This window comes from Schizophyllum commune, assembly GCF_000143185.2.
Source record: "Schizophyllum commune H4-8 unplaced genomic scaffold SCHCOscaffold_4, whole genome shotgun sequence".
Lineage (NCBI taxonomy): Eukaryota > Fungi > Basidiomycota > Agaricomycetes > Agaricales > Schizophyllaceae > Schizophyllum > Schizophyllum commune.
Window position 1 is genome coordinate 4,982 of NW_026089541.1, and position 15,072 is coordinate 20,053.

At 56.4% G+C, this 15,072-nt stretch overlaps 6 protein-coding genes across 6 annotated transcripts; 2 read left to right on the top strand and 4 right to left on the bottom strand.

Moving 5' to 3' along the window:
• Positions 1-292: 292 nt before the first annotated feature.
• Positions 293-1,781, top strand: SCHCODRAFT_02664991 (uncharacterized protein; the record flags this gene model as incomplete). Its single annotated transcript, XM_003032392.2, has 6 exons — positions 293-350; positions 400-430; positions 484-798; positions 858-925; positions 986-1,131; positions 1,179-1,781. 6 exons carry the CDS (start codon positions 293-295, stop codon positions 1,779-1,781), a joined length of 1,221 nt encoding a protein of 406 aa, XP_003032438.1.
• Positions 1,782-3,715: 1,934 nt separating this feature from the next.
• On the bottom strand, positions 3,716-4,204 carry SCHCODRAFT_02497106 (uncharacterized protein; the record flags this gene model as incomplete). Its single annotated transcript, XM_003032983.2, has 1 exon — positions 3,716-4,204. One exon carries the CDS (start codon positions 4,202-4,204, stop codon positions 3,716-3,718), a length of 489 nt encoding a protein of 162 aa, XP_003033029.1.
• Positions 4,205-8,321: 4,117 nt separating this feature from the next.
• Positions 8,322-9,170, bottom strand: SCHCODRAFT_01169151 (uncharacterized protein; the record flags this gene model as incomplete). Its single annotated transcript, XM_003032984.2, has 3 exons — positions 8,322-8,404; positions 8,684-8,890; positions 8,939-9,170. The coding sequence occupies 3 exons, from the start codon at positions 9,168-9,170 to the stop codon at positions 8,322-8,324; spliced, it is 522 nt and encodes a 173-aa protein (XP_003033030.1).
• Positions 9,171-9,366: 196 nt separating this feature from the next.
• SCHCODRAFT_02664994 (uncharacterized protein) lies at positions 9,367-12,167 on the top strand (the record flags this gene model as incomplete). The annotated part of the gene is made up of 6 exons (XM_003032393.2): positions 9,367-9,702; positions 9,756-10,145; positions 10,196-10,846; positions 10,928-11,103; positions 11,166-11,686; positions 11,731-12,167. 6 exons carry the CDS (start codon positions 9,367-9,369, stop codon positions 12,165-12,167), a joined length of 2,511 nt encoding a protein of 836 aa, XP_003032439.1.
• Positions 12,168-13,249: 1,082 nt separating this feature from the next.
• Positions 13,250-13,696, bottom strand: SCHCODRAFT_02495285 (uncharacterized protein; the record flags this gene model as incomplete). The annotated part of the gene is made up of 1 exon (XM_050343016.1): positions 13,250-13,696. The coding sequence occupies one exon, from the start codon at positions 13,694-13,696 to the stop codon at positions 13,250-13,252; it is 447 nt and encodes a 148-aa protein (XP_050200809.1).
• A 58-nt stretch (positions 13,697-13,754) lies between these two features.
• On the bottom strand, positions 13,755-14,440 carry SCHCODRAFT_01169153 (uncharacterized protein; the record flags this gene model as incomplete). Its single annotated transcript, XM_003032985.2, has 3 exons — positions 13,755-13,947; positions 14,018-14,310; positions 14,360-14,440. The coding sequence occupies 3 exons, from the start codon at positions 14,438-14,440 to the stop codon at positions 13,755-13,757; spliced, it is 567 nt and encodes a 188-aa protein (XP_003033031.1).
• Positions 14,441-15,072: the final 632 nt, after the last annotated feature.

Here is a 15,072-nt window from a genome sequence, read left to right on the forward strand (position 1 = left end):
GGCTTGCCCTCAATTTGCCCTTCGATCGACCTGTCGTCTTTATCCTTCGCTTATCCCCAAGTTGTCTCACGATATTGGTACACCTTGTGCTCAGGATTATTGAGAGGCGGGTCTAGTGCTATTGGCCAAAAGGATCCGCCGGTGCACTGGTCGTCAGGGCAAACATGCAATGCGCAGCAATATACATGCGGTACACCGTACCCGCATGGCATTGTTTGTCGTTGTATGCGAGATTCCTGTTGTGATAACGTAATCGTCATCGATCGCCATCGCTCTTTGACCTCTTACCACCATGGCGACGCTACTCGATCCCCTTTTCTTCCGCCCTGGTCGTGCCCGCACATTCACCTGTGAGTATCGCATGAGTTGCACGCACGGCGACATCTCAATGTCTTACAGGTGACGAGAGGACTTTCAATCCTGGTGACGGGTTTGTGTTTGCGGGCCCTTCTGTTGAGCTTGCGTTAGCTGACTGACATGCAGGCTGTGGATTGAGACCGAGGAACCTCCCGAGCTTGATCTGATGGATCCTGCGGATGATAACGACGATGAAAACTCGGATGTCGACAATGACGACCTTCCGGTGTGGGAGGAACCGTCGTTCTCCCCAACCCATGACCCATCCGAGCTCCATGAGAACGCTGTCCCTGCGGCGTCGTATAATTCGGTCCATGGTCCCGCTTATCAGAAAGGTGACCTGGATATGTATGGGGAAGATGAAGTGCCGGATGTCCCCGGGGTGGCGGTCAAGCGTGTCCTGCTCGTTCCGTCGGATGTAAATCATCCCCGTGCAGAGACGTATGTTGTCGGTGCTCATGAAGCGTGTGATGTCGCCACTGATCATCTACTCACATCAGGATTGTCCGCTTTCCCGAAGGTCTCTTAGAGGACAAGATCACCCTTATATCGGAGCGCTCGACCTTCGGTGAGTTAGCTGTGGGCTTGCTTTCGTTACATCAGTTTACATAGGTATTCTCCGCGACAGGTACGATGCCTCGGATCGTGATTCCAGCTGTGACCTCCATGGCCGTCATCGATAGGGTCACAGGCCGTGCTGTAATGCCGCCGTGCGATCCTAACGACATCTGGTGTCGATTCAGGGTTGCGAACGAGGAAGAAGACATCATGCAGGTGAGCGTTGCTCATGATTAACGGGAAGGTGTTCATCGGCGTCGTAGTTCGACGAGAAAATCTGCAAGGAGGATTGCAAAGCTGATGGCCTATGGAATGCCGCCCAGGCAGGCCAGTCACGCTTCTGCCAGACATGCGTCACGTTTTTCCATGTGGGCTGTATGCTCGGAAGGCTTGTGAAGCCTGAACAGCTCAAGGATCACAAGGATCGCCTCTCCGAGTATGGGCAGGAGTACCTGAAGCCGCTGTGCAGGGCCACTTCGCCACCAAGTTCTGTCAAGGTTCCCAATGTGATCATCAACGCGCGTAGTGCCGAAATCGATGCGGACGTCCACGACAAGCTGAACCTTATCAAAATGCCAAAGACGACGTATGCGGAGGTGGCGTGTCTGCCCATTCGGCGGCGCACGTATCCGGGCAGAACTCCTCTCACCAACGAGGTCTTAATCCAGCATGCCATCCGGGAGGTACAGGATGGTCGCGGGGCGAAGAGGGTTTCGAACCTGTTTGACGTCTTGGTTGCCTCGGGGCTGTGTCCACAGGCCAGTGCACGCGGTGCGAAGACCATTCTCCTAAAGGACTTGCGCAAGCATCGCGGTCGCGTCATGTGGTGGTTCTTGTGCCCAGGCTGTTCGAAGCGGTTGATTTAAGGGTGGAGTTGTGTTTGTTATGGGCTTAATGGGTCCGTCACTTAGTGTGTAGAGTTTGCTGGGCTATGAGTGTAATCATATTCAAACGTCAGGCAGACTGGACTTTTTGCGGCGAAAAAAGTGAGGGAAAAAGCGTGTAAAGGCGAAGAAAAAGTACCCAAAAAGAGGGAATAATGTAATGAGAAACCCAAACGTAGAAACCTTATCTAGAAATCCGGTTTCTGTCGGCGAGAATCCCGGAGACGCGCTGGGGGGTCTTCAATGTCGCGCTCACTGCTGCACGAGGCTATCGGCCAACTCCGATAGGCAGACGACCTCGATAGGGCCGGCCTCTACTGAATACTTTTGTAGGGCATCTCCATTGTATCTGAGGCACGAAGGCATACATGAGTGCATATAGCTGTATCTTGGTACAGTACAGGCCTTGGAGCCCTCCGGAGGGTGCTTTCCGAGGATAAATGTTCATCTTCCCATTGTAGCAAGGGGTGGTCGATCCTAAAATCCGACACATCCCCGGTGCACGCGAGTGATTGACGGCCGTGTTGACCGAGCAATGCCGAGCGCTCGCCGAATCCAGCTGAGCGGCGCTTACCTGGCTGCTGGCGAGCATCGACGCGGCGCACGCTCACGAGCAGTCCTGACGAGCGCACCAGAGATACGCTTGCTAATTATGATTTCTTGCAGATGATTCGTCAATAATATAGCACCTTTGGCTGTGCGGACAATATAATATGAGTTGGAGATCTCCTACGAGCACTTTGTAATACTCATGGGAGACCTCCAGCGGAAGTCACCGGTAAGTCGCCGGCCTCCTAGGCCTCGTGGGCCGGCCTGGCTCACCGGGAATCCGTCCGCAGTACACGAGGCTCAAGAGCGCGATCGACACGAGCGCGCTCGCCGGCCATAGCCGCATCCGCGCTCGCTCGCGGGCCACGCATCGGCCTGTCGGGCCCGCTCCCTGCGCCACGCGCACTTACCGGCAATCGCCGTCGTCGTCGCGCTCGCCGATGCACGCGGCACGCGGCGCGCGGCGCGCGCGTCGGGGGTCGCTCGTAGGGGAATAAAAGCGCGAAAAAAAGTGATTTGATATGTATATGTATATACATTGAAGAGTGTCGCGACGCGCTGAGCGCGTACACGACGCATGAGCAGGGATGAGGGGGTCGGGGTCGGGGTACGACACAGTGGGGGCGGGATCGCTGCGAGAGCAGCGCAGTGCCTCGCCGTCACGCAATAGCTCGACGGGGGTATGGGAAAGCCCCTGCGAGGGGGCGATACGGGCTTGTGGGGGGAGGGGGGGGGGTGCGGGGCACGCAGTCCAGCGGCTCGCGTACTGCGCGTGCGCCACGTACAGCGCGCGCGAACGCACTCGAGCTAGCGGGGAAGGGTGCATGTGGGGTGTAGCGCGCAGGCTAGAGCGTGGCGAGCGATTTGCTCGCGCATGCTCGGCGCTGCTGCCTCCCCGCTCCCTTCACCCTTGCTCGCGCGTTCCCCTCCCTCACGTGCCCCCCTCCCTCGCGCGTCCCCCCTCGCGCGTCCCTGGATCGCGCGGCACTCTGCGCGCGCGTAGCCTTCACCGCAGCGTCCCCTTCCGCGCCTCGTTGAGAGCGCGCGCGCTGGCTGCAGCTCGGCGCGTGGGCATGGCCGAGCGCAGACGAGCTGGACGCGCGGCATGCGGGGTAAAGCCCCAGAAGTACCGGCGCGTTGCCGGCGCAGCGCGGGATCGCCGTGGAGGCGATCCCGCGCGAGGGAAAGAGGGGAAGGGGGAGGGGGAGGGGGGAGGCGAAACGCGTCGAACGACGCGTGCAGAGCACGGGCAGCCGGTGCTCACGCTATCAGCGAGTCGCCCAGGACGCATTGCGCGTCCTAGGCGATCTCGCTGCTTCCTCGGCCGCGGTCTGCGGTCTGGGGGTGAAAATGGCGAAGAGGGGGCTTTATTCGGCCCCGCTCTGCTCGCCGTCGCGCAGCATGCGCCTCCTCCCCACCACCCTCCACGCGTGAAGCAAGTAAAAGTTAGTAAAAGTCCGAATGCGGGGCGTATTCACGCACCCGCTTCCTCCTCCTCGCGCCCTAGGCCGTTGGTGGTTATCCGGATCGCGGCACCGTCTTGTGCAGCGCTCGGGCCGCCGGAGCGGGGGCTTCTCTGCCTGCGCGACTCTCTGTGAAGGAGGCGATGGGGGAGGGGGAGGGGAGGCGGGAGAGGCGATGGAGGCGGCGTGATGGTGGTCGGAGGTGAAGAGACGCGCTGATCGAGCGCGTCGGATGACCGGTCCGGCGCGTCGGTCCGGTGTCCGAGCGAGGTCGTCGTCGCGGTCGATGACCTCGGAATGTCGCCGAAGGAGGATGTATGCTCTATAGATCTCGGAAATGGTGATATATAGATGAAAGAATGGATCCTGAAAGTTTGGTGAGATTCCGAGCATGGGAAGTAGGTGAACTCCTAACTCGCCTTGAATTCGTGCAAAACCAACCTGAATCCCTTGTACATGGGCCTTCGTTCGACGCCGTTTCGTCTGCCCCCTCCCCCAAAATGCTCCGATTTTCACGAAACAAATTGCGGTGTGTAGAGACAGAACTCCCCTATCCATCTCATTACCTTTAACAGTGTCTACTATCATAGATAGAAACAAAACTCATGATACATGTTGGTTAAGGCCCATCAAGTGAGCTCAAGCAATTTGGATATATACCTGACCTCCTGCAACCCATCTCACCCAAGATATAATTAGTTTCGCATCTGCATATCACTTTAAGTTACTTGCGCCTCTCACAAAGCGCCGCGATATAGACCTATGACCATCCCTTTCCCGCGGGCACGTCGTGATGCGACGCGAGTGTGACGTGACGTCCCTCGCGCCGCTTTTTGCTTCTAACCACCATCGCGCATCGAAGATGGTCTGGCCGCGTCGTCTGCTACCAAGGGAATGAGGCATGAGGACACGAGGGCATCCAGGTGCGTCTGCTACCCGCCCCGCCACATCATGTCACTGATCTATTGTTTTTCATTTCTATTTCGTCGAGCACGCGTCCTCAAAGACGCGCGTCGTCGGGGAACACGAAGGGGGATCAGCCGCTGCCACCTCCGCCGCAGTGAGACACGGAGGATCCCCCTTAGTAGTCCCCACTGACGCGCGCCTTCGTGGACGCGCGCGATCAAGAGCAAAACAAGAACAAACAAGAAAGCGATCAGCGACGCAGGCGCGTTCCCCCTCGCCGCAACCCCCCTCCCCCTCCTCCCTCTTTTTCTTTTGCTCTCTGCATTGCATACGACAAGTAGAAGACACGCCGTGCATGCGGCTCAAGACGTCGCCAACAACCCCGATCAAGCCGCCCACAAGGTCGCCACCCCCCACTCCCTCCCCCTCCCCGCTCCCTCTGCCTACGCCACATGCGCGCGTCGCGTCGTCTCGCACTGCGAGCTGAACGCGCTACGCGGCACGTGCTCACTGAAGCGCGGTGATCGACGGCGCGCTCGGTTTGCTGAGCGCGTCCGATCACGACGCTGAGTGGTAGTATGTAGCGCGCTTCTTCCCCCACTTTGGGAAGAAGAGGTTGCGCGCGCATGCAAGGGGACGCGTAGGCCGCCGTCGCGCTCGGACGCCGCTCCCCCTTCGTCAGGCCGTCATTCGTGATGTGCCGAAAAATGTCGCCACCCGCGCGCGGGCCCTGCCCCCTTCCTCCTCCTTCCCCTTCCCTCCTTTTACCCAACAAGTGTTTCCATTACACATTGTATAGTATATAAAGCTTCTGTATATAATTTTCCTCAACTTCCGACCGTGCGATAACAACATCGCCAGCGCCGCGTGCGGCGGCGACCGCGGCACATCAGGGCGGTGACGACAATGACGCGACGTCATCACGCGCACAGCGCGATGGACACGCGGCGGGCGAGAGGCCGGACGCGGGGGCACGAGGCGCTGCAGGCCACGCCCCGCGCGTTTCCGAGCCACGCCGCGCTCGCATCCCAGTCAGGCCTGAGCCGGCAACCCCTGCCCCACGAGCCGGACCGGCCTGCGAGCAGCGGGAGGGCCGGCGACTTACCGGTCAATTCCCCCGGAGGTCTCCCATGTATATTGCAAAGTGCTCGTGGGAGATCTCCGGGTCATATTGTATATGCCCGCACAGCATCAGCTGAATATAGAGCACGAAAAAGGTATCGAAGACCACCGAAATAGGCGCAGAAATGGACGTGTCGTAGATACGAGGCTGCAAAGTCGCCGACTGATAAGGAGCGCGCTCAATTGCGCCTCCATGGCTTGTTTTCGCACCCCTGTGGTGAACTGCGATTGGAGACTGTGAGGCACGGTGTCGCTTCATGGCCAGTACCGACTGAAGGCAGCCAACCCGCAGGCGCCGCTCAGCTGGGTTCCGCGAGGGCTCGGCATTGCTCGGCCAACACGGCCGTCAATCACTCGCGTGCACCGGGGGATGTGTCGGATTTTAGGATCGACCACTCCTTGCATTGTAATCACATGACTGTTGCGTCTACCGGTGGACACGATGTCCCATAGGTCAGTGACAGTCCTGCTAGCTAGGTGGGCTACCCGAGCGGTATCGAAGTCAGTATCCTGTCATTCTACACCTCTATTCCAGGTTACTGAGCTGAAAACATGCGGTACTGTGGCAAACGAAGGAGAACCCGCCAGCTCGGCGGCTTCGGCACCCGCAGGCGGGATTGATGGCGCATCACCGTCTTCCGGGCGCACGGACGCCGGTAGAGATCCAGCCTCGTGTAACGAAGTTGAACGGGTTTCTACAGAATTGCCTTATAAGGAAGGGAAACCGTAGAAACGGGGTTCCTCGTCAGAATATTCCCAGATAAACCGCCAGAGTACTACGTAGACGCGCTCGAGATGTCCAGCTGCGTGTACCAGGACTACATGCAACATTTCGCTGACCCAGCTATTGGTCTTTTACGAATCGAGCACCTGGTCATAACAAGCGTAAAGAAATCTCTTGTTCGCCCAACAACGTCCTACAGGTTCTCTAACATCTCTTCTGCCGTCCCGAAGCTGCAAAATCTGTCAAATATTCGAATCAAAGCCAGGCTGTTGTACATAAGGACAGGATCATCACCGATGACAAGGTCGAGGACGCTGTGCTCATGGTACGTTACGCTCGCATGGTTCTGCACATGTATAACGATTTCCACAGCTTCCGCATGAACTCGACGGCGCCAACAAGGCCGCACTGTGGAGAAGGTGTTTGCGGCTCCTTGGTGTTGAGGATGACCTGCAGGACTCAGAAGACAAAACCGATGGCGATGGCGAAGGTGCTGCGTACCGGACGACATGAAGGCAGCTACTGCTGAGGAAGTATGGTCTTCGCCGCTACTTTGTTGTTGTGCAAGCCTTTGATCACGCATATAGGAGAGTCTTCGGGCACATTAGCTTTGAGCCCTGACGCCGTCCCGTAAAGTAGCGGCAGCGGATACTCGACACGCAGTCCAAAACTCGCGACTTTGCGGCGGCGCTCATGCGGGCTCAAGCTACGCCGTCGCGCTTGTCTCAGCGACCTGGCAAAGTGATCCGCCTCGCTAATCGGTCTGATCCCAACCAGGCATTCGCCAGGCAGACGACTGTCGCCCAAAGCCGTGCTCTCGCCGCCAGGGACTTTTCTGCTGTGGGCCTCAGGCTCCGGCCCTAACTGCGTCGATATCGCCCGCCGCCGAGGCCGGCCAACACAGCTCACGCACCATCTCGCAACAGGGTTACTCGTCAAACCGCCCCCGCCCCGGACTCCTCTCTCGTCAGCTGTCAGCCCACGCTAACTCAGAACATTCACCTTCTCACAAGCGGGGTCAAGACAGGCACATCGAGTCGAATCCGCCCTAGCCGGAGGGGGTCGCAGCTTCGCCTTGGCCTCGAGCTCAATGACTTTGTCGGTCATGAGCGAAATGAGGTTGTAGCCTGTTACAGTTCTGCGTGACATCTTTCCCTAGGTGTCACCCCGCGTGTTGCGCTCCCATTTATGCCTGGTCCCTCCCTCCATACACGACACATATCACCCGATGTAGCCCTGCTCCGCAGGTCGCAAGACGCACATCTGATATATGAGCCCGAAAGCCCAATGGCCAGGAACTGGAGTGCGGTAAAGCACGGCCTTGGAGTCATCTTAGGTGATCACAGACTCACCCGACATCAAAAGGATCGCGCTGAGGGCCACCGAGATTATCCTACATGACGACGTACCTGATAGCTGACAGGCTCAACGACCCGCTACCGATTACTAACGCGATCTAGGGCTCTCTTGATTCACTCAAGGTATTGGAGTCCAGTGATTCGACGACTCGGAAGACAATCTACGCCATCATATCCGACATACCCTACCTCGAGGTGTGCGTCCTCGCCAACGTCAGCGACATTGGGGTGGTGTTCTGCGGCGCGCTCAAGAAGTGCGGTGCCTCGATGACGAGTCGGCTGTCTATAGAATTGGCAAGCACAAGTTCGTGCGTGACGGCGATACCCGTGCGCATCTCGTACACATGGCATCACTCATTGGGGGCTTCACAGAGTGCACCATGAAGCTCGAGGACATCAACTACTCAATTTGGATCCATTCCTTCCTCGCCAGCTGCGAGCGGTTGGACTGTGAGAGCGAGTAAAAGTGAATTAGGGTGATATCTATGGAGACATCAGCGTAAGTACAGTACATAGACGCATGGAGCGTGCACTCCTCGGTGGCAGTAGGTCATTGAGGAGACGCTACGCTGTTGGCGACCAAGAAACAAGACAAGTTAACAAAGGTAGACTACGAGTGTTCCTGTCCAAGATGGGGAGTAAAAGATTCGGATGACTTGACCCTAACAAGTACTGCTACTTCCCTGGCCATCCAACTGGACGGCGATACCTGCCATGTGTCAAGACGCTTTCATTGCGATAAGGCAGCGATCGATGACTTACGAAGAGCCTCTGCTTTCAAACGCCAGAATTCAGCCTCACCAGCCATCGCAGCTGCTCGAACGGACGCCTCCCCTTCCAGAGTCTGTCCAAGTCCGTGCTCGACTTGCTTCCAGACGAGCGGGACATCTTGTCCTTGTGGGTCAGGCCTGCCTTCCGAAGGAGCACTTCCCAAACGGAGTACTGCGTCCATTGACCATGGGGGTATATCTAAAGTGGCTCAGCAGCACATTCCTAGGAAGTTCGCCTGAAAGTTACCTATCAAGGACAGCTGGGGTCCTCGACGTGTCTTCTTTCCCTTTCTTGAAGGCTTTGCAGAGTTGTTCTGTGGTCGCTGACGCTTTTTGGCTGACACGTCATCCTTCTCCGATAGATGGCTCTGCGCGGGAACCGGGCTGGGTGTGGAAACTGAGGAAGATGGCAAGGGGTCGTTGCCGTGGTAATCTATCTTCTGTGTCTGATTGGCAGCCGCTAGCCTCCGTTTAGACATCAGCGGGAGCTCACAAGAAGGGCGTATGGGCTCGGGCGCCTATCGTGCGCCTCTGATGGCATCACATCACCTCGTGCCCATCGGTCCGGAGAGGATACGTAAAATTGTGCATGTTGTTCTTTGCTCCGTCTGTTCCATCGCACCGCCCTCCTTTTCGCATCGCGTAGTCTTCGCTCAGCACATCAGCGTCTTTAGAATGCCAGCACACCGCACTGCTGAGGCTGCTTTGGAGTTGGCATTGGCGTGCACGGACTTGCTGCCTGATGTTGATGTGTCGACGGCACATGGCAAGAGTAGCACTGAAATCCCTCGACAGAGTCTTCCTCAGAGGTCCAGACCTGATTCGTCCGAACCAAGTGTTGAGACCAATCATCAGCGAATACTACCCTCTTCGCAGGCTCCACCTCCGCGCTCGTCGCGTCGTGTTTCGGACCGTCGCCTGGTCAGAACCTCTATCGGCAAGGATTTCGGGAAGGTCGTTGGGATGGTGGAAGAGTCTACTGAGCCACAGGAATGGAGTTTGGAAACTACTGTGAGTAGCGCATACGCACTGCTGGCCCTGGTAAGACTGAGGCTGCTACGAAGGCATGGTCGAGTGACCCCCGATTGCGACATCGGTGCATTGACAAGAGCGTCATCCCGACGTTGCCAACTTCGACTCCGGCTACTTTTTTCGAGCAGAGAAGCTCTGCTCCGTTAGCCGACGGCGTGTCGGCTCGCGGGGCTCGGGTTTTTACCCAGGACCTCCGTCCCTTCGCATCGACTGGGGAGCATGGCGAAGTGGTGGAAGGTTGGGACGAACGTCTCGCTAGGGCAGACGGTGCAGGTCAGCAGCATGCTCGTAAAGCCGAGGAAGCTACGTCTGTCGATGCCTCGGCAAGCGGTGACCATTCGACCGGCGAACCTCCGAGGATGCGACGCTTAGCTCGCTGCCGTGTAGAGGGTGGGCCTCCCGTCCCCAGCGACGAGCCTTTGGTGAGTATCGGCTGGATTTTGACCGAAGACATATCTGATTGGGTTGGTAGATCAGGATGAATGAGAAGCGTGGCCACCATGAGACGAAGGAGGTGTTGGACCGGTTTGACCCTCTTCGACGTGCGTCGTCGAACACCCTCGAAGGACCGGGGATCAAGAGGCGCAGGACGAAGCTCATAGAGAAGGTCGTGTGCATCCACACATGTGGACCGCACGGCCACTGTCCGGGGCACAAGTTACTGCCATCCGGGGCACCCGTCAACGTGTTGCTGTCGACGAGAGGGGGGAATCATTATTCGCACCTCAAAACTCATCTACGCGTCTGCAACGACCCCTTGTGCCCGGGCAGAGGCAAGGACCCGGCTGACAAGAACAGCTTCAGACCCCCGACCGACTTGGAGCTGGCGGGGCGAACTACGTCTGCCCAGGACCTTCCTCTCTGGAAGATATCGGAAAGCAGTGTTCCACATCGGTTGAAGGTCCTCTTCATACCTGATCCCGTGATATCGAATGCTGGACACCATCTCGATCCTGACCAAGGTGTCCTCCATGTAACCATCGTGAACGCGACCCCGGAGGAGATACTCGCTCTTGAGCGCGTTGCGCCAGGGACGGTTGCCCAGGATGTTCCGTCAGAATTGGAGGCGGATGTAGCGCCAACGCCTGGTCGCGATACAAGAAAAGTAGCGTATTGGGAATGGGTAAGCCGCATTCTGTTCATCGTTCGTCCTCTTTTTGGTCGACTTCTCTGTCATGACCGCGTGCTGATGGACCCCCGGCAGGCTCATCTCCCTATTGCTCTGCAAGAGCTTTATGGGAGGGAGGTTGACGTTGTGGGCATGCCCTACGATCCCTTCTTTGAGGCTGTCATGTATCCCTCCGAGCATCCGGATGTGTATGCGGCCCTACAGAACTACGACATCATCATTGGAGGCGCACTTTTGAATGAGGATTTCAGGTACGTTCGTTCCTCTCGTCGTACACGCCTTCGCCCCGAACTCGACGTTCAAAATTCTTCAGCAATCCGAAATATAGGATTCGTAACAATGACGATCTGTGTCGATACCTGGCGGGAACGGAGAACTTGCAGAAGTCGACGGTCATCTACCCACCTCCAGACGAGCTTCTTTATGGCGGTGATAAAGTCGTCTTGACCGCCAACTTGGACGCAATCGCGAGGGATATGGCCACAGCGCGACCGCTGACGGAGACGAGGAAGTTCACCGAAAATCGACTGGAGGTCGTCGGTGTCTACAAGCGGGGTTATTCTTCGAGGTGCGACGATGTCGTGATCGTCCGGTCCGACGCCGATGCTGTGATGCGACCCGAGAACGTCTACAAGACGCCCATCAGACTCGTGCGACGGACGGCCGAGAAGGAGCAGCGCATGACTCCGTCGACCGGATTCCACATCATAGACCATGATTGGCTCGTTCAAGCATACATGCGGAGCCTTCACGACCATCGATTTGGAGAGCTGCGGTGCTACGTGATCGGTGGACGCGTCAAACGCATCGTGCAGACATCCCCTTGGAAAGATGGTACGTGGACAGAGAAGTTGTCAAGGGGTTGCTTGACCAGACAGAAGGCCTTGTACGATCCATTCCCTCTGTTCTGTTGAGATCCAGGAAGTTGACTCCGATTTGCAGCGAAGTTTTCAACAAGGGCGATGTGCCTATCGCCGAAGCCTGGACGAGGTACACATGTGCATCCTTGACCCATGCTGACTTCCGGGAGGGCCAGCGCGAGCTAGTCGAGTTCGTGGAAGATTTTGTGTATCGCTTGATCCGGCTGGAGAACGACAAGCTTCACAGATCGACGTCCAGCATGTGGCTGTTCTGTCGAATTGACGTTGGGATTCTTCCGGGCACGCACACTATGCACTACTTCGTCAACGAGGTAGAGCGGGGCCTCGCCACCTGTCTATGGGGATGGCATGACTGGGCGGACACGGTGATGGACATCAACACGATCGCGGAGTTGATTCCCTCGTACATTGCGTACGTTCGCGCTTCTCAGTAATGGCCTTTTGAATTCTTTTAGTTGGGATTTCATGTAGGATTGAGCAGAATGACGATGTCTTGGTTACTTTGGCGTGGTGTGAACTACTGGCAGTTGTTGACTTGAGTACGTGTTCGAGGTATAGTAGCCCCGGTAACTTGGACAATCGCTCGTGTGCAAGAATATGGAGTTCTCACATTGAGAGTCTGCTGCGAGACCGTGTTGTGTGCGCGCTTGAAGAACGCAGCTCGGCGCCAGGGTATTGGCTGTAGCCGTACCGCCAGGCAGAATATGTCGCACGCGCTGGGTTGGAAACGGCGATCGCACGCAGCGCCGGCCAACCAATCTGGAGCCGCCGTTGAGCAATACTGGGTCCATATCCCATGAAGGAATAAGGTCCGGCAGTGGACGTAGCCCTTAACATGCAGCCGTCGGTACTGACGCAGTTACCGTTTTGCCTCATACCCCGCAACCTCACTTCAGAGTCCCGAGCTTGCTAATCGGGCCGCGTTATTACGGCGGTGCGTTTGTGGCATGCTACGACTATTTATGAAGGTTCTGTCGCACCCTTGGAAGCCCTTGAAAGTCAGTCATGGTGCCGTCTGATGGCACCGTGCACACTGACTGGTCACTGTCAACGATGGCATCTCATTGTTTCAATGCCGTGTCTCCGTGGCCACATGCCCCATGAGCGTATGCATGTTCGCAGGTCTATAGTTGCGTGGGTCTAGCGCTACATCATCAATCCTCCTTCCCGTCAGCCCTCATCAGTGTTCCTTCCGACAGTGGACAGGACGAATAGGGAAGACCTTTCTATGGCAATAGGGCTCGCTCAGCGCTACTATAGCACAGGTCAGCTTTATTACCAAGCCTACTGTGGTGTCAGTCGTGAACGACAATTCTAAACAGATTTGTCTATAAAATGAAGGTAGGACCTTGTGTACTAACCATCTCTAGAAAGTAAACAGTTGCAGAGATGACATGTGACTTATGTGTACCATTCGTATCAGCACCGACAATGAATGTGTTTTTGAGGGCAGACAAAGAAAAAGGGGACTCCTGCAATGTCCGAATGGTTACTCGAATTCGCCCCGTGTCGTTGTCTACGTGTGCTTATCGACCTTGTGGCGGCGTAGCCAGCCAATCATGCTGTATGTTGCTGTGCAGCCAACGGCATCGCACCTGTGTATAACACGAGACTGGCTGCTCCGTTCATTGGTTGTCCTCCTCGCTCGCCTGCTTGCTATGCTGCTGCGCTCGTGGCCATCTCTCAATAGGAGGGTGCGCTGCTCGTGCCAGGCCAAGTGGTTCCAGTACGAGGCTAGCAAGGCATAGGACTTGCGACACCCAGGTCGCGAACAGACCAGTCGTTGCGAAGAAGTTGGTTCGCTGCATGTCACAACTGGAGAACGGTGAGGAGTGGTCGCAACTGATCCGTGGGTGTCGATGGCAGCGGCAGACGACGCAGAGATTGACTCGGCCGTAGTAAGGATGTGTACATCTTTTTGATGTGTCAGTTGGTCCCTATTGCGCGGAATAGAAGATGACATACTGATTCCTTGCATGCATTGAGGCTCAAGGGCACACTGCGCACCTTGTGTGGCTGATTCATGTGTTGCTGCCAAGCGTGGTTAGGGAGGTAACTGAGATGTGGACAGAACGAGAGTATTCACCATCTATGATGCCTTGACTAGAGGGATTAGCTTCGCATGAGGCGACGGTCTGGGCAGTAGGAGATAGAGACGGCACAGATGTGTTAAGGTTCAGCAATCCGTCGATGGCGTCCTCAAGTCCTGTGTTACTATTACATGAGGCAAGGGGCAAACAAAGGTCAGTCTATCGAGCAGCGCTGGAGGCAGGTGATCACGTACACTTGACCGTTAACGAGACCAAGGATGTGACTATCCTCGGAGTCGTCTGACATCATTGGGGGACAAGGGATGTGATGGCGATTATCCTCTACCACAGCTCTCATCTTGTCCGCCAAAGAGTGGATGGCATCGGCAATAGGAAGCATTGTTGGACGTGTTGCCACAAGGTCCATGTAAGATGCGGCAGCCAGGTCGCGCTCATCGCGTGCTTGGTACGCACGCTCAAGGGCAGGGTAGGAAGCCAACAAGCCTCGCGGGGAGCATAGACGTACAGCGGTGTCTATATGTGATAGCTAGGAAATAATCAGCAGTGCAGTCCTGGCATAAGTGGATGTGACAGACCTCGATGCCGTTGTCATTGACATCCTCAGATGGATATCGTAGTTCTTCGGAGAAGTCAACATCAGCGTCACCTACAGGCATGGTGTAGCGAGGTGAAGATGGAGACAGGATCACGACTGATGCTTTCTCTTGCCAGATGGTAGGCCCCGAGTATGGCCTTCGTGGCATGCAACGCACGGACGGTTTTATTCCTTTGCGTGGGAACAGTTAGATGTGATACGTGTACAGGTTTGACACTCCGCCTCGGAACAGTCGTACGCGTGCATATTCCCAGCAGGGTCCGAGACGTGTGAATGCCACACATATTTGCAAGACAAATGCAATGTGGAAGACCGATCACCCGAAGAAGGGACGTCAAGTGAAGGTGATGGAGGAAGGGGCCATCTGGTTACCGACGTCAAGCATGCATGCTGCGCACCTTGACGTAGGATATATCATCGTCGACGTCGGCTTTGTCTTTTGGGGCAAGAAACCAGCGTTGATTGGTCGGTAACAGCATGGAGCATCAAGGGCTGGTAGTACGAAGCAACCGCGTGTACATCAGTCTTTCTCAATTCAATTGTTCTGAAGGAGAGGCCGACCGAGTTCCGAGTGGCCGAAATACGACGAGCACGCCCGGTCCTGTCAAGCCCCGACAAGAAGATGCTAGTTGGCAAGACACTGAACCTCGGTCAAATCCCAGTCCTTGGGTGGCATGGCGGGCATTGTGGTCA